At 38.9% G+C, this 24,705-nt stretch overlaps 1 protein-coding gene across 1 annotated transcript in view; it reads left to right on the top strand.

Moving 5' to 3' along the window:
- cnih3 (cornichon family AMPA receptor auxiliary protein 3) overlaps positions 1-23,498 on the top strand; it is a 77,922-nt gene extending 54,424 nt beyond the window's left edge. The window contains exons 4-6 of the mRNA XM_066677399.1: positions 8,908-9,020; positions 13,867-14,010; positions 21,447-23,498. Coding sequence (XP_066533496.1) covers positions 8,908-9,020; positions 13,867-14,010; positions 21,447-21,474 — 285 coding nt within the window. The 3' untranslated portion in view covers positions 21,475-23,498. The remainder of the gene's footprint in view (positions 1-8,907; positions 9,021-13,866; positions 14,011-21,446) is intronic.
- The last annotated feature ends 1,207 nt before the right edge of the window (positions 23,499-24,705 follow it).

The raw sequence follows: 24,705 nt of genomic DNA, 5'->3' as shown, positions 1-24,705 counted from the left end.
GGAGGCTTTTTACTTTCCAGCTTGTCTTTCCTGAGTGAAATCCATGCTCAGCAGGGTGCAGGCGTAGTGATTGACATTGAGAACACTGTATTTTTCGGCCCTGAAAATCTCCATAATAGCTTTAGTAGTTGTGTCACAGTACTGTGGTCGCTGCAGGCAATTATACAGTATCATTGATACAGACAAGTGAAGCAGATCGGTTGAAGCCATAAATTCCCACATCACCATTTACATTAAAGGCCTCATTGCTTAAATCAGATTGTGTGCTCTGATCTCTTCTTTACAACTTGATGGTTGAGATTTGTATGGAATTCAACAAAAAAATTCTACAAAATAGAGGAAGAGAATGCACTACCAAGCAGTGGTTTCTGGAAAAAAACTAAACAAACAAACAAAAAAAAAACATGAAACTAAGAAGTCATTTTCTGTCAGTTTAATTTTCTTTGTTGCTACTATTAATAAAGATAGGGTTTTGAAGAAATCACTAGGTGTAAATTATTTTGTGGGAATATCCAGTCTAAATAAATAAATAAATAATTAAATAGATAGATAAAAATCCTTATTCTTTAGCCCTGATTCCAAAGCCAATCTGCTGAATAGATTAGCAGGCACTGCCTGACTACAGCTGGAGGAGTCCCTAAGGGAGAACATTGCAGAGAGAAGTACAGTGTTCTAATTGTGTCCTTCGTTCCTTTGTTTAGCAGCACAAACCTTGTAGATATCAGTTTAATTGAGCTCATTAGCTAAATTATGTTTTTTTTATCTGTCCTGCATTATGCCGTACATGCCATACATCATTTATTCATTTTTTATTAATCGATTATATTTAATTAATATTAGGATGTAAAGAATACTTCAAAAAAGTTAACAAAAATAAATTCCTTAGTGTTATTTTCTCCACAAATTTAGTAATTACAAATTCCACCTCTTGCCAGGTCTAATTGCACATGAATCTACCAAGCTGAGAGGATGAAGGCCATTTAAAAAATTTTCTAAAAAAATTTTAAACCAGCCGAGACTTCTTTTCAAACTGCTGCTATTACACCATTATTAGTTGACTCTACACCCTTGGAAAACTGCCCGGTTCTAAGAGTCAGCAGATGTGGCTACCATCACACTGAATGATGAGTGGAGAGGGAGGGCCATCCAGCATACCCTGCCAGAGTGAGACTAATGATGAGCTCTTGGACTCTTGACCTCAGATTGTCGTGTCTCACACGACAGCCCTGATTGGGCCAGTGCTTAGACAGTTAAACCACCTGGGAACCCCAGGGTTAATTCACTACTTGCTCTGTTGTTGTACCATTTTGTTACATCCTGTTTATATGGTATATGAACTGAAGGGTCTTCTTCCCAATATGTGGACTCACAGCATTACAAAAGTCTGTCTTTCGGGGTAGGACAGTTTCACCAGGCCAGCTCTCTAGACTGAAGACACTAAATGGGGAGAACTGTCAGGATCTCCTTTGCGAGTGCTCTTCTACCTCCCCCGCTGTGCTGAAGGAGGCTTGGGATGAGTCAACATAATAAAGCAAATGTCTTTAGTGTACCCAGACTCCCAGTGCTTCCAGCAGAGTCTACAGCACTCTCACAGCGTTTTGTCTCCCCTCTTATTATTTCCTTCTCTGCAGCTCACTCTGCATTTAGATCATTCAATATGGTCATATGAAAGCAGTTTTAGCTTTGATTGAGGCACATACTATAGGTTTGAATGAGCATCTAACGAGCTGTATTTGCTTTATTTACTTAAAGTCAGCTCTACTAAAGAAGACTTGGAAAAGTGCCTGATAAAAACACCTTAATGTGAAGGCCATATAGTAATACAGTTACTGCAAAACAGAAAAAAGTGAAACACCAGCCTCTTTTCAATATAGTGCTATGAAAAGCCTTTCTTCTTACCCCAGGTAAGGGGACTTTTCACATCCAGTCACCAGGCAGTGATGATAGGGCATGGTGGCCATTTTAGGGGTCTAGCACCTTGTCTCATATGTTCTGCTGCATAAGAAAAGGAAGAGGTGCCTGCTCTTTCTTCCCAAGGACCTGCAGCTGCTTATGGAACTAACGTTGTGCATTTTATGATTTAGTTGTTGGGCAGAGACTAAATAAATTGGGGTATGGCAGCAAAAATGCTGTCTCTCTTCTGTCTCACCCATGTTTGAAAGCCGTACATGTGCTTTTTTGTGAGTCTTACATTCCCACCTCGTCCTAGCGTAGAACCTTTTTTGTGTTATTTAGGTGTTTTTTGTGAATGTTGGGTCTTTTCCATATTTTTTTTTAAATGTTCGTAATTCGCACACAGGTAGGTTGATGGAAAGCCAGCTATTGAGCGGTATTTTCCCATTACCACAGATAACTGTCATACGTAATGGAATCTGGAGCACCATGTCTAGCAAAAGCTGTTTTTTAACTGGTGTGTAACAGCAGAAAAAGGCCTGGTGTTCTACCTCAAGGTACTTGCTGGAGTTGTCAGTGTCACTGACAATCTTCATTTCTCCATAAGGCAGTAACTGCTACACGCTAAGAGCAAAACTTCAGTTTCCCTGCAACTTTCTTAACGAGTGTCTTGAGAATTGAGGAGTATGGCTGAATAACATATCAGAGTTGGTAAAAATTAGTGCCTGTCCAGCTGCATACTAAGCAGAGATAAGCTGAAAGACTCAAGAGGCAGCAGAGTGAATACAGCAGACCTGGAAGAAGTGATTCATCAACAGCTGCAGAACACACTGCATCAAAAATAGTGGATGCAGCATGAACAGTGTGAGAGAGTGTACAGAAAGACCCTCCTTCATACCCCGCATCACTCAGCACCGTGCCAACTAATGAGGAACGCTATTGGCTGACATCACTCAACTGGCAATTAGTGTTCTCCTTTAAGTGTGTTAAAATGTCTAATGATGTTTAATTTGCCCTTCACTCACATGTTCATAGCATCAGATGACAGTTGGAGATGAAAATTACCCTTGACAAATAAACAAACACTCATATGTCTACTGATTACTTCAGTCAACCAGAACATCAAAATGGCTTCCTTGTTTATGCACTTATAGTCCAGTTTATAAACTCGATAACCAGCAATCAGCCATAATATTATGACCATCTCCTTGATTCTACATTACCTGTCCATTTTCTCAGCTACAATGTTCATTTCTTAACAGCGCAACACACACACTAACACAACATCACATCAGTTTCACTACAGAGCTGAGAATCCGCCAGCCAAATGATACCTGATATGTGGGGGTCCTGAACACTGAAAAACAAGGTAAAAGGGACCTTACAAAGTATGCTTAGCAACAGATTTATTATTGTCTTTAAGTGTAGATCTGCAGAGAAATAGTCAAATGGACAATACAATTAGAAACAAGGAGGTCATTTTAATGTTTTAGCTGATTAGAGTATGTACAATATGGTTAAACACAGTGGGTATTTATTTATTTATTATACTTGTCATTGCTAATTTGCCTCTGCAGACTTGAACTGCCCTTCATCTGATGCTATAAACCTGGGAGAGTGAATGGCAAATGAAACATCATTAGACATTTCAACACACTTGAAGGAGAACACTAATTGCCAGTCAGGTTATGTCAGCCAACAGGTGTGGCGTCAAAATAGGTTCTAAAGTTCTGAGAATCAAAAAAAGAACAGAATCCATAACCAATAAATGACATTTTGTAATTGATTACAAATTGTCATTAATATTGAGAGTTATAAAAACAGTTTTGTAAATAGAATATTTCCATATATAATCATCTATTTTGAGTTTAATATTCTCGGATAATCCGTTTTCGCAGTTGTGCTTCTCTCAGTCTCGCTGTCGCTTTCAGGGGAGGATCTAGACAGTCATTGGCTGCTGAAGTTAAGCCCCGCCCACACATTTAAAAATTGTTGATATCACTTACCTGTGTTTGCCGTTCAGCCACTTTCCAATCAGTGTCAGATTGGCGTGCTCTCGCTCACATAGAAGGGTGTGCAAAATGTGCTGGGTGGGCGGGGCTTAACCTCAGCAGCCAATTGAGAAATTTCAAAGTCAAAATCGAGAAACTTCTGGAGGCGACAGCGAGAAGCGCAACTGAGAAAAGGCGGAATGAAAGCGAAAACAGATTCTTCAAGAATATTAATCTCAAAATAGATGATTATATACAGAAATATTCTGGTTACAAACCTGTTTTTATAACTCACAATATTAATGACAGTTTTCACAATTACAAAATGTCATTTATATGTTATTGAATCTGTTTTTTGGTTCTCAGAACTTCAGGACCTATTTTGACACCATAAACAGGCTTCCTTATTAGCTAGCATCATGCTGAGTGACACAAAGTGCTTAAATTTATTACAGAGACAGATCATCACATTTGAAATCAAAACCTTTTAGTCCAAAATGGTAATTTTCTGGAGAATATACCATCTTTAAATTAAAATTTCAACTTAAATCATACATGAAATGTTCAAGGAATGCAAAAGGCATTTATGCAAATGATGTAAAACTACTGGTACAGGTTTGTTCCAGTAATGATGGAAGTTTTACTGTCTGTACAAGATGGCATATCTATTTCTTCTGTACAGCTGATGCTAGACACTTCTGTCAAAAGAGTGAAATTTTCCACTTTTGATTCTTTTACTGGGCACTGCTCCATTTCTCATTCCCTTCTTTCCTGAAGAGACACATTCGCAGGTTTTCTCATGCTCATTTTTAAGGTTGCATAAGGATGTTTCTTTGTCTCAGAGTGGTGCTCATTCTGAACCGAGAGCTTTGATGTGCACCAGTTAGCGCATGTACGAACTGTTCCCGAAAACTTGAGCTTCCAGCAGTTTTTTTGAGGCCTACCTTGTTCAAAGGTAATTTCAGCCAGCACTTGCCTCTCACTTTTGGAGAAAGTCGTCCTGTGTCTTCACTGTTTTTCACAATATTGCATAACAGCTTCAACCATTTCATTTGTCATGAAACCTGTAGTAAGCAAAATTACCTTCTTTTTGTAGGTCTTAATGTACAGAATAGACACAATAGTTTTTGAAAATAATTTTCAAAACTACGTCTTTGTATTTTGCCAGTTCACAGATGTTGTCTACATTTCCAGTCAGCTCCTTTTTATTTTCAAAACATCAGCTCACATGCTGTTGGAATATACACCATGCCTCGAGTAAAGTGGTAGCTACCCAGCCAAAGTGGAGCAAGAGAATTAGGTGGAACAAACAAGAGCTTGGGGCAGCAGGATGTAAGAGTGAGTCAGGTTTACTGGGGCGCTTCCAGAAATTATAATCCATATCAGGGTCAAGGAACAGGCAGCCAGGTTTAATACAGGGCTATGTATATAAGAAAACAAGGTCAAACGTAGAGATAGATACAAAATACATAAAAAAAAATGTGTAAAAGTGGTATTTTCAGGGTTACAGCTTCAGTGCCTTTAGCTTTGTTATATTCCATTGTAATTCTCTTTACATTTATTTTTTATTTATTGTCATGCTTTTGCCCTGTTTCATGTGTTCCTGCTCTGTTTGTGTCTAGGTGGTGCGAGGCTAGGATGGAGCCCTGTCTACTCCCTTAGCTCCGCCCTAGCCACACCTTGTAATCAGTGTCTCCACCACTCCCAGGTGTTCCTAAGTCTGTGCTACTTGTATATATAGTCCCTTGTTCTCAGTACTCCCTTGTCTGATCTTGTGTGTGTAGATATATGTTTCTCTCGGTTTTTAGTGTTGTTTTCTGTTTTGTTCCCATCCTAGTTCTGTTCCATTGATTTTTAGTCTGTGCTCATTTTTGGTTTCAGTGTTTGTTGTTTGCTCTGTTTTTTGTAAATAAACTTTATTCCTTGCGTGTACGTCTGCTTCGGTCCTCCCTTCAGCGTTGATATTTATATATTTATTTATATATTTAACTATTTATTCATCAGGGACAATGCATATTAACCAACAGTTCAATTTCCATCAATGTAAATGTGAGTTAGCTTATAAAATATTTTTTATCGTAGTCCCTGGGCAGAGAGTGGGGCACAATAATAGTATAACTGATGTAAGCCATGTCTTAAGTTTCCATTTAAATACCTGGTAATTAGTGCTCTCTCTTAGTTCAGTGGGTAAACCAATGATTGGTGTCTTTAAACTAGAAAAAGGTTTTCCTGAAATTACTACATCTGTTTTGTGCAACACTATCCTCTCTGATACAGGTTCTTGTTGTCTTACTACTATTGCGTTGTATTAAATTGTATTGACACATTTATAATGTTAGAAACATTACAAATAGGTCAGTAAAGTACAGATATGTCCACTTTCATTGGCTAAAACCTATAAAAAATATTTGGACCTAAAGAACATTATTCCTTTGATGGTGAATGAACCAGGAATTTGTATTCAAAGTTGCATATGGTCGAAGCTGAAGATAGAGGATATCTATTGTAAATATTGTAAATATTCATGCTGGGCCACAACTCATGAGTGGCCTAGTGGTTGTATCATTAAGAGATGCTTCTTCGATCCTCAGTAGCACCTAAAGAGCACAGTTGGCCTTGCTGTCTCTGGGTGTGTGGAATGGCCCTCAGACTCCCCTAATTATATAGCACAGTGCAAGTTAGCACAGGCGACTGTCAGTTCTTTATTCACAGATGATCCTCATATGAATGAAAACAACATTATGTTAATTGACTTTTGACTGACAGAAAGAAAAATAATTTTGCCAAAAAGATTAGGCCATTAGACACCATTTAAGCTAAGCTCTGGACTATATGCTCTTTTCAGTGGAAAATTACAAATCAAAATGCTGTGTGGTCCAGGACTAAGATAATCCCGGTTTTGGAAACCACTCCTTTATTGATTAAGATTATATGAATTAAGATTGACTGAAAGATTACATGAATACAATGGTGTTATTGGGAGCAAACAAGACATTTTCTATTGTATAGAACCTACACAACTCTACTTGACTCTGCATTTTGCTTTATCACTGGCCAAATTCCACTATGTCCGAAATGGCTCCCTATTCACTATTCTCCAGGAGGGAGACTAACTCATGCAGGTTTTTACCAAACAACGCAGTGCATTATGGGTATCTGCTATCCACTAGTGTCAGCTAGTGGACATGGGTTGTACACTAACTTTTGCAGTGCATTGTGCATCCTCTTTTTTGAGTGCATTTGAGTGCACTGAAAATTCTGCACTAGGTTTTAAGACACTCATATAAAATGGCGAAACCCAAAATAGTGCACTATAAAGAGAATTGGGTGCAGTTTCAGACATGCCATGGTACTTGGTCCTTGAAACTAGGTACTTTTTTCAGCCCCTGCTTGTGCCAGGCATCAATCGTGCCAAGATGGTACTAAATGGTGACATGTACACCCTGCAGAGCGCTGATTGGCCAGAGAAACATGTCAATCACCACAAAATGCAGAGCTCATTCAAATCCAGCACAAATTGCCGCTTGTAAAATCTCTTAAGCTACAACAGCTTTCATTTTCAACATTTATATTAATCGGACTCACAACGGCAGCTTGTAACTTTACCTCAAGGTGTTGAGATGACATTAAAGCATCTCATTTACCAGAAAGCAACAAGATAACATTTAAGCTTCTGAACATTTCTAAAACAAAGCACCATAACATTTTATCAGCCAAGTAATCTGTACTTGATAAAGGAACAGGGCATCGCTGAAACTAAATATTTATTACTGACTTACATTTCTGGTGCTGTAACTAATTCACAGACTTGTTTATTTTGAGTAACACCACGCTCTGGTGTTCTGGCTTTAATAATCTGGAGATTTTGTCCATTTTTGTGTAAAATTAAACAAAAACCTATGCAGATGTAATTTACTCATCAGAAAGTCAGTAACGGTGAGATGTGTCTGTGTATTCGTGTCATTATAGGAACAGACAAGAATAAAAAATTTTCTGTTTATTAAATATATAGTAGAAAACAAAAGGCTTTGTCACAGAAACATTCTCCAAACATAAAGGAGAGACTATGATAAATATTAATATTAGCTACCACAACAACGTTCAACACATTTCTGTTCAAGGCTCCAGTAAAACACTGAGCTGCTCACCGCGGTGGATGGTGGTCCTGCAGCGCTGAAGTGGCTCGAGTGTGTCACAATCCAGCTTTCAACTCCCTCACCCCTTGAACACTTCAACCCTCACATCTTCTGCTCACCTTTCAAAAAGTGAACATTTTAATGAAGGATTGCAGGCAGCAAAATCCCGGACATTTTTAGCGATTTAGATGCAAAAAGAGTACCTGTCCAGGGAAAAGGGGATGTTTGGTCACTGCTGAATGGTTCCAAATTTAGTTCATGAACTGAAATGTGAAATATGGCTGAACTAACAAAAGACAGTGTAGTGGTGTCACCTTAGGTTTTCTCTGTGAAATACTGCTGATTTAACAGGTCCTACTCTCGCATGCGCATTTCAACATTAGGTGTCAGTAAGTCTGTTAGCGCAAATGACTCTTCTAGGCTGGTCTGGCAGGCGGTACAGCAAAACAAAAAAAAAAGCATGCCTAATTTCATCACTTAATTTCATAGTCACAGCACTGACACCTGCATTTGTGATTGATTAAAACCAATCATACAGCACTGTAAGATAACATTCAGTAAATGTCAGAGTGAAAATGAATTATTCCAGCTTTTTTTCTTATTTTCTATGAACTCACCTACTGAGTCATCCCAGTCATTGTTAATAGAGTTGTTTGAGTCATCTGGTGAAAATTGCTGTACTTTTTTTATATTGCAGAAGCCAAAATAAGTAATATTTTTCCTGAATTATGCAGCCGTACTTTACTATATTTTATATTTACTCTGTAGAGTTCTGAACTCACCAAGGAGGTGTGCATGGTACCTTTGATTGTAAATAACGAGTAAGAAATGCCATAACAATATAAGACTCAATAGTAATATCCACTATCTGTCTGTCCTCTCAACAGCTGGTGCTTCCAGAATATTCCATCCACGTTCTCTTCTGTATCATGTTCCTGTGTGCTCAGGAGTGGCTAACTGTGGGTTTGAACATCCCTCTACTTTTCTACAACACATGGAGGTAACTATCTAAGCTATCCTACTTTTTATATGAAGCTACAAAGCCTGAGACATAAAAATGTCAGTGAAAAACAATCTGGTGATTTTTGGCTTTGAGATTGCTTTAATGAGTTTCACAAAACAATAATAAAAAAAAGCACAGGCAGTTTACACAGTTAGCAGAATGTTTAATAGAGGTTAGCTTTGGTTGCATATTGCATTCACATCAAGGCACATTTGTGCTGCATCTGCACTCATACCTACATCTGGAGCCTTGTAAAAAAGTTTTTACACTGAAATTGCATTTTCAGTAAATATGCTACTTTATCAACACACAAGTGTAACCCAGCTGTGAAGCGGCTGCAGCTGAGTTAGGGCAGGTTGACAAGAAAGAGAAGCTTGTCTGACTCCAGCAAAATGTTTTTGTGATTATTACCAATCAGTCCATTTTCAGTTCCACTTAACAAGTAGGTGCATTCTGTAGTTCTACATTAACTGTAGACCATTTGTTACTCTGCATACGCTCTGACCACGTTCACACTGTAGTCAGGACCAACACATAAACAGGTATTATTAGGGAGGTGGGTCATGTTAGTTTGTGTTGCTCTGGTACCAGTGGATCAGACACAGCAGTGCTTCTGGAGTTCTTAAACACCTCAGGTTTCACTGATGAAATGTGGATAAATCAAAAAATATTACTATGATCCAGTGGTCAAAGAAATTTGTGCAAAATCACAGAAGGGTACACGAGGGATAATTGCCTAGTCTGCTTATCCAGTCAAACAAACTACAAACTAATCTCTACAAGCATATATGGTAAAAGCACTATCAGTATTTCACAGTATTTAAGGTGGAACGCGCCACTCATTAAACCAGTATTGTGACACTCACATCTGGTGTAAACAGCTTCACTGATTACAGTGGGAGTGTTCTGGTCTTATTGCCTGTGGCTTGCTGTCAGGACAAGATATTCTTTCCAGCAGCTGCTTACTTGTAATAAACTGATATGATGACTGTTACTTTCCTGCCGTTGCTGTGTTACAGGCAAATAAGGCAGAGTGATACTTAAAGAACACCCTCCAGTCACAGATTAAACCCCTAAAACTCTGTTCATTAAAGTGGCAGATTTAAATGTTGACAAGAATTTAAAAAGATCCCCTATTCCCTTATAAGCGATTTAGATGGATCTCTACACCATCTCTTTCATTCAGTACATGTGTTTCTATGATTATGCTATTGGTGCTCTTGGTGCTCTGTGGTGCTCACAGGCTCACAGGCTGCTATTGGTGCACCTAGTGGTTTGGAACCTTGAGTTCATCGAGATTTTTACTTTTTAGGCAAATAATTATTATAAAATTTACTATTAACCGAAGTAGTGTGTTCATTACTAGCACTGACACTGGAAACCCTCATGCTACCTTAAAAATCCAGGCTTTGGTTTGTAGCTTTTAAATGAACCCAGCCCATATATATTGGCTAGCAAAATAAAGCTGCCCCACTTTAAAAATGAAATACCTGACTCTTGCCATAGTTGCAAGGGAAGTAGTCTGAAGATATACAGTTGTATGTATGTATATATGTCAGCTATCTTATTTTTAAGCTGTTACACTGAATAAATATCATTCATTCATTATCTGTATTTATTTTTAATTATTTGAATAAATGAAGCCATGTGCTTCTCAGTCTTAAAAACATCTAGAATTGATTTTTACATAATATAAATAAAAATTTAATATAAATGATGCAGGTGTTATGAATATATCCAAATCTTTCTAAATTCTTACATATTTATTGCCTTACCACTTTTGCAAACACTAAAACAAACACACAGAACCTTAACTATAAATAATTTCTACATTAATTAGCTTTGCCTTACATTTTACTGTACAATAATATCACAATATGAAATCCATATTTAAACATAGACATTGATATTTAGCACCAAAGCCTATCAAGGACCTCTAATAAGCAGGGTATGCATTTTGGACCCTACATTCCCGTTGCTGAAATGCTAGAACAATAAATATTACAAACGATATGCAGCCGATGGCAGTCCAGCAAAACTAAGCTTGTTCATAACAGGCCTACTGAGCAATTAGAGTATTTTTTAAGCACATAATCCACAAATTGTGTGTAGATTTTTCTTTGTCAGAACACTAAACATGCTTCACTAAACATTGCCAGGGTGATAGAAAGTGTGGCATCTTTAGAGCCATTAAAAGCGATTTATTGCAACGAATCTTCCTCCAGCGGCGACAAGCGAATGTGAAGCCACCGAAGCCAATTACTGCAGTCGGCCTCCTGTTTCTGCTTTTCAGCATCAAAGTTTTTTGTTTGTTTGTTTGTTCCTGGGAAAAGAAAAAGGAGGTGAACTAGATTTACTGGTGAGGACCTGGGGGCATAGCATCTCTGTGGACAGCATCTAGTTCTTCAACCATACTCATAAACGTTTGGTGCATGTTCATGTCCACAGGGCGGGTTCTCACAGCACCATGAGCACAGGCTGCAGTTTACATGTACTGAGGTGTGTTTGTGGGATAATCATCATCTGTAACATTCCCAGAAGTTTTGTATTGTACTGCTTAGCCAGGAGAAGTTACGGCGCCCCCTCCATCATGTTAATTGCCGCCTGTGCCAGATGCTGTACGGCTTCAGAGAGCAGCTTTGCAGAGAGCTGCTCGGAGAGAGAGGGAGATGTAGCATGAAATTCATCCATCCTTCCCTTCCTCCTCCCTACTGAGCACAGCTGCTGTAGCCATGTCCTTGCTGCTCTACCAATTTTTCTGTCTCTCTCTCTGCTTCTGTACTGGCACCTGAATCACTTGAACAGTCCCAGCCAAACGGACAGATATTTTTAACTTTTTGTGTAATATATTAGTCGTGCTTTAATATTCTCTGTGTTTTACTATACTATTACCTTAGGAATCAATATATAAAATGCACTGGGATTGTCTCGGCCTGGTTGCTAGGCTTTCTCTCTCTGCTCATGGCATCTGGAGATTTTTTAAACAACGCAGAAAACTCCAAACATTAAAAAGCATAAACTGAGATGCGTACAGTACTCTATTCTGCTCTGTAGGTGTGTAAATTCTGCTGTTTCTGATTACTTAAGGTGAAAACATTTCCAAATTCAGGAGATGGCTAACTGCATTAGTGAAAGTGCTAAAAACTATACCTTAAAAGACGCTGCGCTTATGAATGTAAACAAACCAGAGAGAACAGGGTTTCCCCACAATCATAGAGGTTTCCTATATTTCCATGTTTAGTTAATTGTGATTAATCATGATTGTTTTATTTCCAGATTTTTTACACAATTATTCATTCATTATCTGTAACCGCTTATCCAATTCAGGGTTGCAGTGGGTCCAGAGCCTACCTGGACTCATTGGGCGCAAGGCGGGAATACACCCTGGAGGGGGCTCCAGTCCTTCACAGGGCAACACACTTACTCACACCTATGGACACTTTTGAGTCGCCAATCCACCTAACAACGTGTGTTTTAGGACTGTGGGAGGAAACTAACTAGCTCGTTGCTCTAACTAGGAGCACCCGGAGGAAACCCATGCGGACACGGGATGAACACACCAACTCCTCACAGTCATCTGGAGCGGGAATCGAACCCACAACCTCCAGGGCCCTGGAGCTGTGTGACTGCGACACTACCTGCTGCGCCACCGTGCCGCCATTTTTTGCACAATTATTGATTTTTAATTTTAGGGACATTCAGGCATAAAAGCAGACAATATGAATTTCAACAGTACTTTCAGCTCATAGCCCTGAGCACTGACAAGCCATAGCCATTTACTCTTACATACAGTTAAACTAAAACCACATATAGAGCTATTCTAAATTACTGTCTCTTTTAGCAAGAAAGCTTTCAAAACCTTTAGAATATAAAACAGAAAATAGAGCATATGACATTATTAGCTGCAGTTATTGTAGTCCACTAAAACAGTAAACCAGGGGTCACCAGTACTGGCCATAAAGGGCTAGTGTGGCTGCAGGTTTTCACTCTAACCAAGCAGAAGTACACCCAAACCAACTGCTTATAGACTAGTTGATTAAACAAGTAGAATCAAGTGTGCTTCTGCTTAATTAGAATGAAAACCTGCAGCCACCCCTGCCTTTTGTTGAATAAGACTAGTGACCCCTGGATTTAATAGTCCATTGTGACGCGCTAATGTCTGATAAAAGATAAAAAAATATATTTAAAATAAAAAATGCATAGCAAAAAAAAAACAAAAAAAACATTTGCACAGTATGTTACAGTTTATTTTAGTAAAAAAAACGGGGCCGATGATAATACAGCAGTTTGTTGAGCGCTGTTTATTTACATTCACTCAGCTGTAATGCTTACTTTTACAATGAGGACAAGCGGCTCCCTCCAGCTTAATATAAAAAATATAATGTGGATGGTTCACAGGGACAAACGCCAAAAACACATGAACCCACTGCCATAATGAAGCACTTACAGAAGATGAATTAATGAATTCAATTTGATTTCAATAATGGCGTGAAACAGCAGAGGTGTAAAAGGTTGTACTCAATTCAGAGTAGAGCAAAGAATAGAAAAATAAATAAAAATACTGACAGTGCGTGATGCCCTGCGATGGACTGGTGCCCTGACCTGAGTTGTGTTACTGTCTTGCGCCCTGTTATTCCAGGTAGGAATCATTCCAGATATAGATGATCAATGTTGGGTTTAAAATGCTAGAATGTGTTAGGAAGGCTTAAAATCCAGTAACATCGACCCAGACATGATGAATGGACTGGCTCGGACCTGGTACCCCCACAGAGAGTTTAGGGCAGGGGCCAGTTGTTGTAACATGTCACACTACCCGCCTTTTGTTATTCCCCTTCTTCGGCAGGTACTTCCACAGCCCCACGGACACAAAGGAGTTGCTGTACGACCCTGCATCCGTCATGAATGGGGACACACTTAAGTTCTGCCAGAAAGAGGCCTGGTGCAAGATGTCCTTCTTTGTGCTTTCCTTCTTCTATTATCTCTACTGGTGAGCTTCTAGCAACAACCCTTATACTATCTGTGGATATTGTCTACATGCTCATTTCACATTCGTCTCTCATTAGATGATTCTCATGTCTTTGCAGAGAATGATGCTTTTTTAGTATCTGTATTTGCTATAGTATAAGCTACCAACAGCCTATAGCATAGCAGAGAGGTATACTAAAACAAGCATTTGAATTGGCAAGGACACAGTGCACTTGCTTGGCGCCTGGAATGTGTCTCTGGGTAGACTTCCTGGTTTATTCTTCCATACCATGGCTCCACACTGTATAACGACAGCACAACAAATGCTTTAAAGGCTTAAGAGTGAGTGTTGACACAGTAGCCTTTGGTCTTCAACATTATGGAGTAGCAAAGTCATATATACTTTACAAAAAACAAATGGAAAATACAGTATGCCAACAACATAGAAAAACACAGTAATTAAGCAATCGACAAAGCTCTATTTGAGCAAGATTTCCACTACTTGAGGAGGTTTTGTATTAACTGTAGTTTCATATATTTTAAAATCCAGAATAAATCTGAAATTTGTCATTTGTTCATAAGTAATAATCCATAAGAAACAGAAATTGAATGTTCATGACGTTCTATAACCCAGAGCGCTTTCCTGACTAAACTTACTCTTAGTGCTTAAACACTAGGTTCTTTTAATACTTCTTTGAGGCCCTGTCAACCCATATCTAGATATTATTAAAAATGGAGATTATCTGCACTGAAAATGTAGGGTTTTTCGACAATGCCTTCCAAGGTTGAGTTGTGTTTAGTGGCAAAACGTAGCTGATATCACACTTTGAGCCTATGCATGCCACGTTTCCATTTAAATTAAGAAGAGTGTATTCAGAATTAACCTGAAATATAGCCATAGCCACTATGGCTAGTTCTGCGGTCTCTGATTTGTGGACTGAGTCCATTTTTGCAGCAAAATTTAAAGCAAAATTCTTTTGCTCCTGAGCTCCCCCTACAGTTGCAGAGTGTAATATTATTTTATTGATTTATATTTATTGTCATTATTTCATTATAATTCGTATTTTATTCCCTTTTATTGTTATATTAAAGCATCCTCCGATGTATAGTAGTAGTAGTAGTAGTGGTAATTCAGCTTTATAGCACTGTCCTGAAATAAAGGAGGAGGGTAGGAAAACACAGTTGTATAGTGCACTTTCCACAGTGCTGAGCCCAGAGTAGCAACAACAGTGGTTCTGTTCTCCATATTACAGCTCAGTGGAGCATCACAATGATTTTGAAGCTGTAATTTTTAAGGTGAAAATACTACTTAGTGTTGCTTTATAATGGTGCAGCTGAGACGTAAGGATGTACTGCTGTTAGCCCACCAACATGCTCCTTCTCTGATTCACCCAGTGTAAATATGTCATGTCGTATAAGGAACTTTCGCCCTCTACTGGGCTGGCACCCTCATTTAGAGAAACGTCTGTTTTTAAAAATACCTGGATATGTCTGGACATGGGCGGCACGGTGGCGCAGCAGGTAGTGTCGCAGTCACACAGCTCCAGGGGCCTGGAGGTTGTGGGTTCGATTCCCGCTCCGGGTGACTGTCTGTGAGGAGTTGGTGTGTTCTCCCCGTGTCCGCGTGGGTTTCCTCCCACAGTCCAAAAACACACGTTGCAGGTGGATTGGCGACTCGAAAGTGTCCGTAGGTGTGAATGTGTGTGTGTCTGTGTTGCCCTGTGAAGGACTGGCGTCCCCTCCAGGGTGTATTCCCGCCTCGCGCCCAATGATTCCAGGTAGGCTCTGGACCCCCCGCGACCCTAAATTGGATAAGCGGTTACAGATAATGGATGGATGGATGTCTGGACATAAATGTAGACAACATCTGGGCTGTTATTTTATTAATTATTCTTTGAGGGTGGGGGGAGGGTGTTTTTTTTTTTTTAATAAATATCCTTTCTTTCTTTCTACCCATCTTTAATGACAACCAACCTGTATTCCCCTATGTTGTCCTGCAGCAATCAGTAACTGAAATCTCTTACATTGCCTCCTCTGGTAATAATAAATCAGCTCAAATAGAGCTTAACTCCTACCTCTATCCTGAAAAAGCATCTACTGCACTTTAGGGTTTTATCTGCTTAAACATGTGTGTCTCTTTGTACCTCATACACTATATGGCCAAATGTTTGTGGACATCTACTAATCCAATATTTATACTAAAATAGGGAGTATTAGAGAGTATTTGCTCTTGTGCGAACATTTTCTTATAGGATCTGATTGCATTCACTCTCATGATAATTAGTAGGATCAGGTCCGGGTTTTGGATGTTTGGATCATGAATGTCACTCCAGCTGAGTCCAAAAAGAACACAATTCAACAGTCAAATGCTGAACGAGTTCATACCCCACTGTCAGACACCCAGCACTGGGTAAAATAAACCTTAAGATCATGTTGTGATTCACCAGAGCATCCTATTCCATGGGATGAATATTATATACAGTGTGTGCATCTTAAAGTAGTTGAATATTCTTATTGTAGTTGGCGTCTACAAAGATTTGGACATGAAGTGTATAATAACCTACTGAATTTAATGAGGTGATCTCACTCCCCCATTGGCTTCTATAGCGTCTACCGGACTGCTCCCTCTGTTTAGGACTCTGGTGGTGATGGTAGTGAGTTGGTTTCTTTCTCCATGGTTATGCCACATTAAAGAACTAACATCTTCCTAAACCTCCCCTTCCCCACCAGCCCTGCACAGACCTATCTGCTCGCACTTCATTCCTACCAGCACAAGCCCCTTACATTACCAGGAAGCCCTCAGGGCATTTCCCAACTGAAATGCACAGCAAACTGGATGCAGATTCTGAAGGAGTTCTGAACCAAATGCACAGTGTGTGATTTGATGAATGTCACCTATACATCTTCCTTCTGTACCACTCCAGCCCTCTGACCCAAGATTTCTCATGGCATGACCCTCTGACCTACTTAGAGCTGTGTGCTAAAGTTTGGCACTTGTGATCAAATGACAGCACATTTTATTTCACAACTACACCTTGTTTACTTAATTTAACAAACTAAAGCATAAACAGTACTAGTCCAAATGTTATGAGAGTCAAGAAGTGGAATCTGAAACTGAATCAAATATTGTAAACAAGAGGACTCTCTTCAGTACTTCCCCTTCATCAAGCCCTTCTCCTTTACGTGTCGCTCAAAGTCTTAGTCAAGAAAGTTTCTTGCTCAGTTGCGTCCTGGTTCTGAAGTGTTAGTCAGGTCACTGGTTACTGACTCCCACTCAGTGTCATTTCATTAAACCTCATCCAATCATACTCTAGTGTTCTCCCTATGTCCGCGTGGGTTTCCTCTCATGGCCCAAAAACACACATTGGTAGGTGGAATGGCAACTCAAAAGTGTCCAAAGATGTGAGTGTGTGAGTGAATGTGTGTGTGTGTGTTGTCCTGTGAAGGACTGGTGGCCCCCTCCAAGGTGTGTTCCTGTCAATGATTCAAGGTAGGCTCCGGACCCACCGGGACCCTGAACTGGATAAGTGGTTGTAGATAATGAATGAATGAATGAATGAATGAATGAATGAATGAATAATCATACTCTAACCACTTCATCTAGTTCATGGTTGCAGTGTGTGTTGGACAGGGCACCAGTCCATAACAGGGCATCAAACACTCACTCACATTAAAACCTATGAACAATTTTACACCACTAATCTATCTAGAGACATGTGTTTTGGACTGTGGGATAAAAACTGGAGCCCCCTGCAGGGAACCCTCAAAGACCCAGGGAGCACACAAAAACTCCCCAGACCCGAAGATCGACCCCAGGACCTGAAGACGATAAATCTGTTTGCCAGTGACAAAATTTAAAAAATGGATGTTAAAATACCAAAATACTGTGTTTACAAAACGAAAAACAAATGAGTACTATCACTTATCATGATTGATTTCTTATTCATTATTATTCTCAAATATATTTTGAACATTTGATGCTAAAATACGTTAAGGCACATTTTATGTTTAAGCTCTGTAAATAAATAGTAACTGTGGACTAAATCTGCATAAAAAGAACACATTTTAGTGTCAGATGAGGTAGTGTTTGGGTAGTGGATTATTCTCAGCACTGAAGTGACACTGACTTTAGCATGAGTGGATCAGACACAGCAGTGCTGCTGGAGTTTTTAAACCCATCAGTGTCACTGCTGGATTAAGAATCTACCAACCAATAGACCAATAGACCATTATATTATAGACCATTATATGTGCAACTAAGCATGTATAACAATTATATGGGGCACCTATGTAGAGTGGTCCCCTTCACAGATCAGTTACACGTCAAATATCAGAGCTCTTGGATGATCACCCCAAATTACTGCAGCCAGTATTTCTGTGCCTCATTAGAGACAAGGCAGTGCCACTCTGAAGAGAAGAGAGCTCTGAATAAACTCTTCTGACAAGGCTTTAACAGGAAAATGTCACACCAGTTCCTCTGCTCAGTCCTTCTCAAGCCTTAGGGGAAAGCAAGGTCAGGAAAAAACATCACTGCACTCCTCCAGTCACTTCAACTCCCCCCTCACAAATCTAAAACCAACATAAAAACTCTCTAGAAATTATAGATAATTATAATTAAATACATTCATACCTCCAACATTAATCTGTAGTATGTAAACAGATATTTTAAGGGATACAAGGGTTTTTTTTTCTGACGCCAGTCTTTCAGAAGACCACCACAACTGATGTAACATTAGTGTGGTAGAGCATTCTCAGCACTGCACACCTAAGTTGTTGGTCCACCTTGTATATAAAAAGTCAGAGTAGCTTATCTACTTCAGCAGTGTGTGTTGGTCATGGAGTAGTCCATAAATGGTACAAGAATATTTTGGTTTAAGGGGCTATTCTCATTCCAGCAGTGACACTGAAATTTAAATACCCCAGCAGCACTGCTGTGTCTGTTTTTCCAATCTGTTTCAGAATTATGCCACATGAATCCAAATAAATGTACTACTACTACTCAGTGAAACTCAGTGAAATTTTGGAAATCCTGAAATTTATTCTTGAAAACTTTCCACCAGATTTTGATAGCTTTGTAAACACCAGATTTTTAAGGAGAACATATGTTTGTGAATACCAAATGTTGGACATACTTTACATGCTTTCAGGACCAGGTGAAATTTTTTTTCATATTTTCATATCTATGAAATTTTGAGACTATTTGAGAAATTCACCAGCGTTAAATCAACACTATTAGTGTTAAATGATGTAAATGTAATAATTTAACACTCTCAGTGTTAAGATAACACTAAAAGTATTGATTTAACACTGGTGAATTTACTGTGTACCAAACAAAAAAGTGGTTTATAATGGATGAATGAATTCTGCTAGTGTTTCATGAATGAGGCCCACAGTGTTTATTCATTCATTCATTCATTCATTCATTATCTGTAACCGCTTATCCAGTTCAGGGTCGCAGTGGGTCCAGAGCCTACCTGGAATCATTGGGCACAAGGCGGGGAATACACCCTGGAGGGGCGTCAGTCCTTCACAGGGCAACACAGACACACATCCACAGTGTTTAGTGTAAGGTAAATAATTAACAGTTATTAATAAGAGGAAAGAGTTCCTATTAGTTACCATGATATATGAAACTTTTCTGCTAGGTCATATTCATGAAAAATTATAATTTTAATATATCATTACTGTATTAGTATCCTTCCAAAATCCCCAATATTGTACAGTTCTTGTGTGATCCTGCTCATTTCAAAATGCTGTAAAGTAGGTTGGGATCCTTTAAAGTAATAGTGGCAGTTTTGAAGCCCCAGTGGGAAGTAAAGAGATGGCAGATATAAGAGGTGAAGCTGTCTGATGACAAAATGACCTTGAAATTGCAAGAAGTTGTAGGAAAATGCCCTAAATAAGGCTGTACACACCTCCAGTAATTTTCTCTCTTAACAAACTCTAGTACAGAGTTTAAAGGACATTCCTAAACTGTAGAAACATCTTAAAATGTAAATTCTGGGTCTTGAGTTTGATAGAGGCTGGTATTCTCTCCTCTCATGGGTTTCCTTCCGGGTGCTCCAGTTTCCACCCACAATCAACATTTGAAAACACACACACAGACACACACACACAGAGGTATGCACAATTATTTTAGTGAATGGTTTATATGCTGTTTCTGGGTTGGTTCTGGACACAGGATCAGGCAGATACAAAAGATTAATGAACTCCAAAAGTGAACAACTGAGCTTCCAGATAGTATGGTCCTCCCTTTTCCTCATCACTTAGCTGCTTAGCATGATGCTATCTAGTGCAGTTTGAGTTCTTTTTGTAAGTGTGTTGAGCTGTCCAATAATTAGCTGAGTTTAAGAAAACTTCCCATATCTCAGAGAAAGCATGTGCTAGTCTTCACCCTCCCTGCTTGGTAGTGACTATGTGCATACTCAAACATATATTTTTTTTAAAATGCTCATGCTTAAGTTACTTTCTGTTGTTTACAGGACAGAATGTTACCATTAGCAGCATGATTAGCATGTCAAATCAAAAACATCTACTATAAAAGTTCACTGAATGAATAAAAATGCTGCGCAGAATGAAGAATGAGTGTCAGAATAGTTGACAGATCATCATATGCCATCAAATTGGCCATGTATAGAGTGCTTTAAACACACAGTGTAATTAGTGCATGACATACGTGGTCTCTGATTAACTATGGCTGTCTTTTCCCTTTACAGTGTGAAACTGCTTCGGTCCTTCATGTTAATTACTGCTGACTCGCAGCACCTATTTGGTGATTATAGTAATGGGTGTGGGACCTCCAACTCCCTCCTCAGAGCCCAGAGCCAAACTGGGAACAATGCATTAATGCCAGAGGAGATCCCAAATGACACACACTCTGAAATGTTGTGTGTGTGCCACCAGGACTTCAGAAGAATTAGAACATATCTATACTACAGCAATGTTTAGCCAGTGATCAAAATTAGGCTTCTACACTTCTGTGGTTATTTTGTTTTGTTTTGGTTTTTTTTCTATTGGCCTTTCGTCCAAAGCCTTATTCTAAGCCCCATGTTTCCAAGAACGCTTGTATATCTACAGCAACAGACTTCTTTGTTCCTCCTCAGTAGCCCCCTACTTCCATGACTAATGCCAAAGTTTGTTCTGTTGATTTGATTAATTAAACATAACTTCAGCATAACTTGCTCCAAGCTGTTTTTCCAAGTTTGCTAGTGTTTGAAACGTCAAACTCACTCCCGCTGGCATCAGCTCTATGGGCATTTACAAGTGCTCTTTAATGGCATCTTCAAATAAAGCAATGCAAACTGCCTGTTGTAAAACTGGCCTGCTCTCAGAAATCGCACTCGTGCTACATTAAACATCAGGCCTCAGTCACTTTATGAAGATTAACAGATTGTTTTCCTTTGTTGTTGTTTGTGTGCATGGCCTGAGCTTAACTGTTTTCTCACTCTTGTTTTCCAGTATGATCTACACTTTAGTGACCTCCTAACAAAGCTCTTGGTACTTGAAGAAAAGGTGTGGATATCAGAGACTGTTTCTTCAAATCTAAGCGCTAAACCAATCTCTGAGGACTTTGGAACGCAGGTTTGGTTCTTTAGGGGTGGGGGGTGGGGGTTGTCACCTGTGGAAAGAGGACTGCTTGGACCTGGTCTCTTAAAGAGAATGGTGTAGTTTACCAGTTCTGATGCCTGAATGCCACACAGATTTTGAAGAAAAATCATTGGGAACACTTGGCACAATCCAGCTAGCACACTTGTATTCACAAGTTCACATGGTTGTCTTTGCACAGATTGTCTCAGGCATAGCGCACGTCCTTCAGGATGTCCAGGCCCAACACCTTCACCTTTACACTTCCACTAAATGTAGCTCCAAAACTCTGGTGATGGGTTGAGGGCGAATTAAGGGAAAACAAGGCCAACCTTGTCTGCGAATGTTGCATTTTTACTAGACATTCACTAGACCTGTGGGTTCATACATTCTCCAATTCTATGTGAATGGCTTTCGTGATGTGTACTTTGTGCATCCTGCAGTAGGCGATCTTTAACATGAAAAATGTACATGTTGATTTCTTTGTGTACATAAGATTTGTGGAATAATGCTGATTTTGTTTCCCCTTTTTCGTGTCCGTGATATCTAAGAAAAAAAAAAAAAAAAAAAAAAATCAAGGCGTTACTACATTTTTGCACAATAGTTATGGGTTTGCACAATTTATTACAGTAGTCGGATGTGTTAAAACATTCTATATTTATATACCCAGAATACCAGTCAAGTCTTCCAATATACAGTATTCATAATATGTCAAACTAACTGTCATAACTATCATGGTGAGAAAAAAAACACAATAAAAATAATCAAATATATAATACAGAGTACATGCATTTGTTGTAAAAAAAAAATCATTAATGGGTTTAAAGTAATTAAAGGAATTTTGCACCGGAACAACTTCCCAGTTGTTTATTACAATAAAACAACATAAGATCGGTACTAAAGGGTAAGCTGTTTTTTGTTTTGTTTTGTTTTGTTTTTTCCATCTGTTTTGACTTTGCAGCAATAGCAATACAGAATAAACAAATCTGCTTCTTTGGATACTAGTCACAAAACAAATATTTATACAACTAAAGCTAACACATTCCAGCACATGCTGCCAATACCTGTCTCTGAAAATAGCCTTCCTATTTATGAAGTATTTTATTTAATCCTCCTCTTGTGTCACACCACTCAACTTTTTTGACAAGTTTATGTCCCTCCCCGATTAACCCCTACCCCCCCCCCCCCTTATTAAAAACTGCCGAATCCTTTGAATAGGACTCCATGTTGTTTGATTGTTCCAGTGTAACTACATGATGCTTCAATGCTGCAGTACACCTGTGAGATGCTGTTTCACTAAACCCCAATGTTTAATAGAATTGACACCCATTCTGATGTTGGTTCAGTCCTAGGGGAGTTCACAAACTTGTACAGTATAAAGCAACTGTCATGTAGCCAGGAGGCTTTATGTAGTTACACTTCTTGTATTATGACCAAACATTTTATATCCCTACTGTGTATGTGTCCATCCAATATCAGTTGAAATATTTGTAAATTAAGTCAAATAAATACTATTTTAAAATCACTGATCTGTTGTCTTTGAAGTGCTTGGGTTGCTGAAGATATGCTCTAATATTTATTCTGTTACTCATTCTTGAGCCAGAGCTGTATATTGCATTAAGAATTGGAGTATTAGTAACTGATTGGAGTATTCAGCTACTAATGTTGGATGATTAGTACTGCAGCTCATCTTTAGCTATTGAATCAAGCTCCATTTTTGCAGAATAGACAGTTACACAGGAGAATTTATAACTCTCCAGCCAAAACTTGGCAATGGGAATGAGGACAGTTCTCGTAAGCACCCCATTTTATTTCATGCTATCCTGTGAATCTATGTGTGCACAACTGAATGTACTCATACAATGGTTGCATATTAAAATAGCTAACTTAAAATTTTGAATGTAGCGTGTACTGTATAAGGGCTCTCCCCTGCTGTAAACAAAGCAGATCTAATGCTTCTAATGCTTTGCTTTTAAAATATTAAATATTTAAAAAGAATTGATTGTTAATAAAAGGCCTATAGGTCAATAAACATCTTTGTCTGCCCCTTTTTTTCAGAGTTTGAAAAGGGAAATATGACTGATCACTGATTTCCAGGACTGTTCTACTCAAGTTTATGTTTCCTCTCACATCTCAAGGCTCGACTAATAAACTGAAGAGAAAAATAAATAAATAAACAGCATCTGATATCTTTATTACGAGCATTGGTTTTGGCCACAGCAAACTTACACTCGTTTCTGGCTGTTCTGTGCACATTTCCGTGACTCCGAGTTGGACCACAACAGGAATTAAAGGTGAGCACAAAGGAGGCACCACTGACCTTTGATGACTTTCTCTTTTGGTTCATTGAAATGACAATCGGGATGTAAAGCAATGAACAATTAAATGTTTTTCTGTATGTAAAATATGTTTTATGGATGTAGCATGGAGTTTATCATATCATGTTTATATCTGTATATTTTACTAGCAAGTAAATTTTTAAGTAACTGAACTGCAAGCACTGAAAATGGTCAGGAATCTGAGAGTTTTCTAGTGTTCATTTGAGGTCTGAAGTGTTAATAAAAGATTACTTCTATCAATGCTAGTTCAAAAAATGGAATACTAACATATCACATGAATATACTTTAATTCAGGCCAGCCATAATTGACACATTATATTTTGGACATGACCAGAAAGGTATAGTAGGCCACTTTTTGTCATTAAAGCACAATCATTCATTGTCCATAACTGCTTATCCAGTTCAGGGTTGCGGTGGGTCCAGAGCCTACCTGGAATCATTGGGCGCAAGGCTGGAACACACCCTGGAGCCAGTCCTTCACAGGGCAACACACACTCACACCTATGAACACTTTTGAGTCGCCAATCCACCTACCAACGTGTGTTTTTGGACCATGGTAGGAAACCGGAGCACTTGGACCCACGTGGACACGGGGAGAACTCCTCACAGACAGTCACCCGGAGCGGGACTTGAACCCACAACTTCCAGGTCCCTGAAGCTGTGTGACTGCGACATTACTGCTGCGCCGCTGTGCCGCCTTTATTAAAGCACAAAGGGAAAAAAAGACATCAGATTTACTTAACAGCAAAAATATTTTTTTTTTATGACTGTGAGAATTATTGCCTAGTTTAAAC

This window comes from Hoplias malabaricus, chromosome 7 (assembly GCF_029633855.1).
Source record: "Hoplias malabaricus isolate fHopMal1 chromosome 7, fHopMal1.hap1, whole genome shotgun sequence".
Taxonomy (NCBI): Eukaryota; Metazoa; Chordata; class Actinopteri; order Characiformes; family Erythrinidae; genus Hoplias; species Hoplias malabaricus.
The sequence above is the reverse complement of the archived record's forward strand: the minus strand, read 5'-3'. Positions and strand labels throughout refer to the sequence as shown.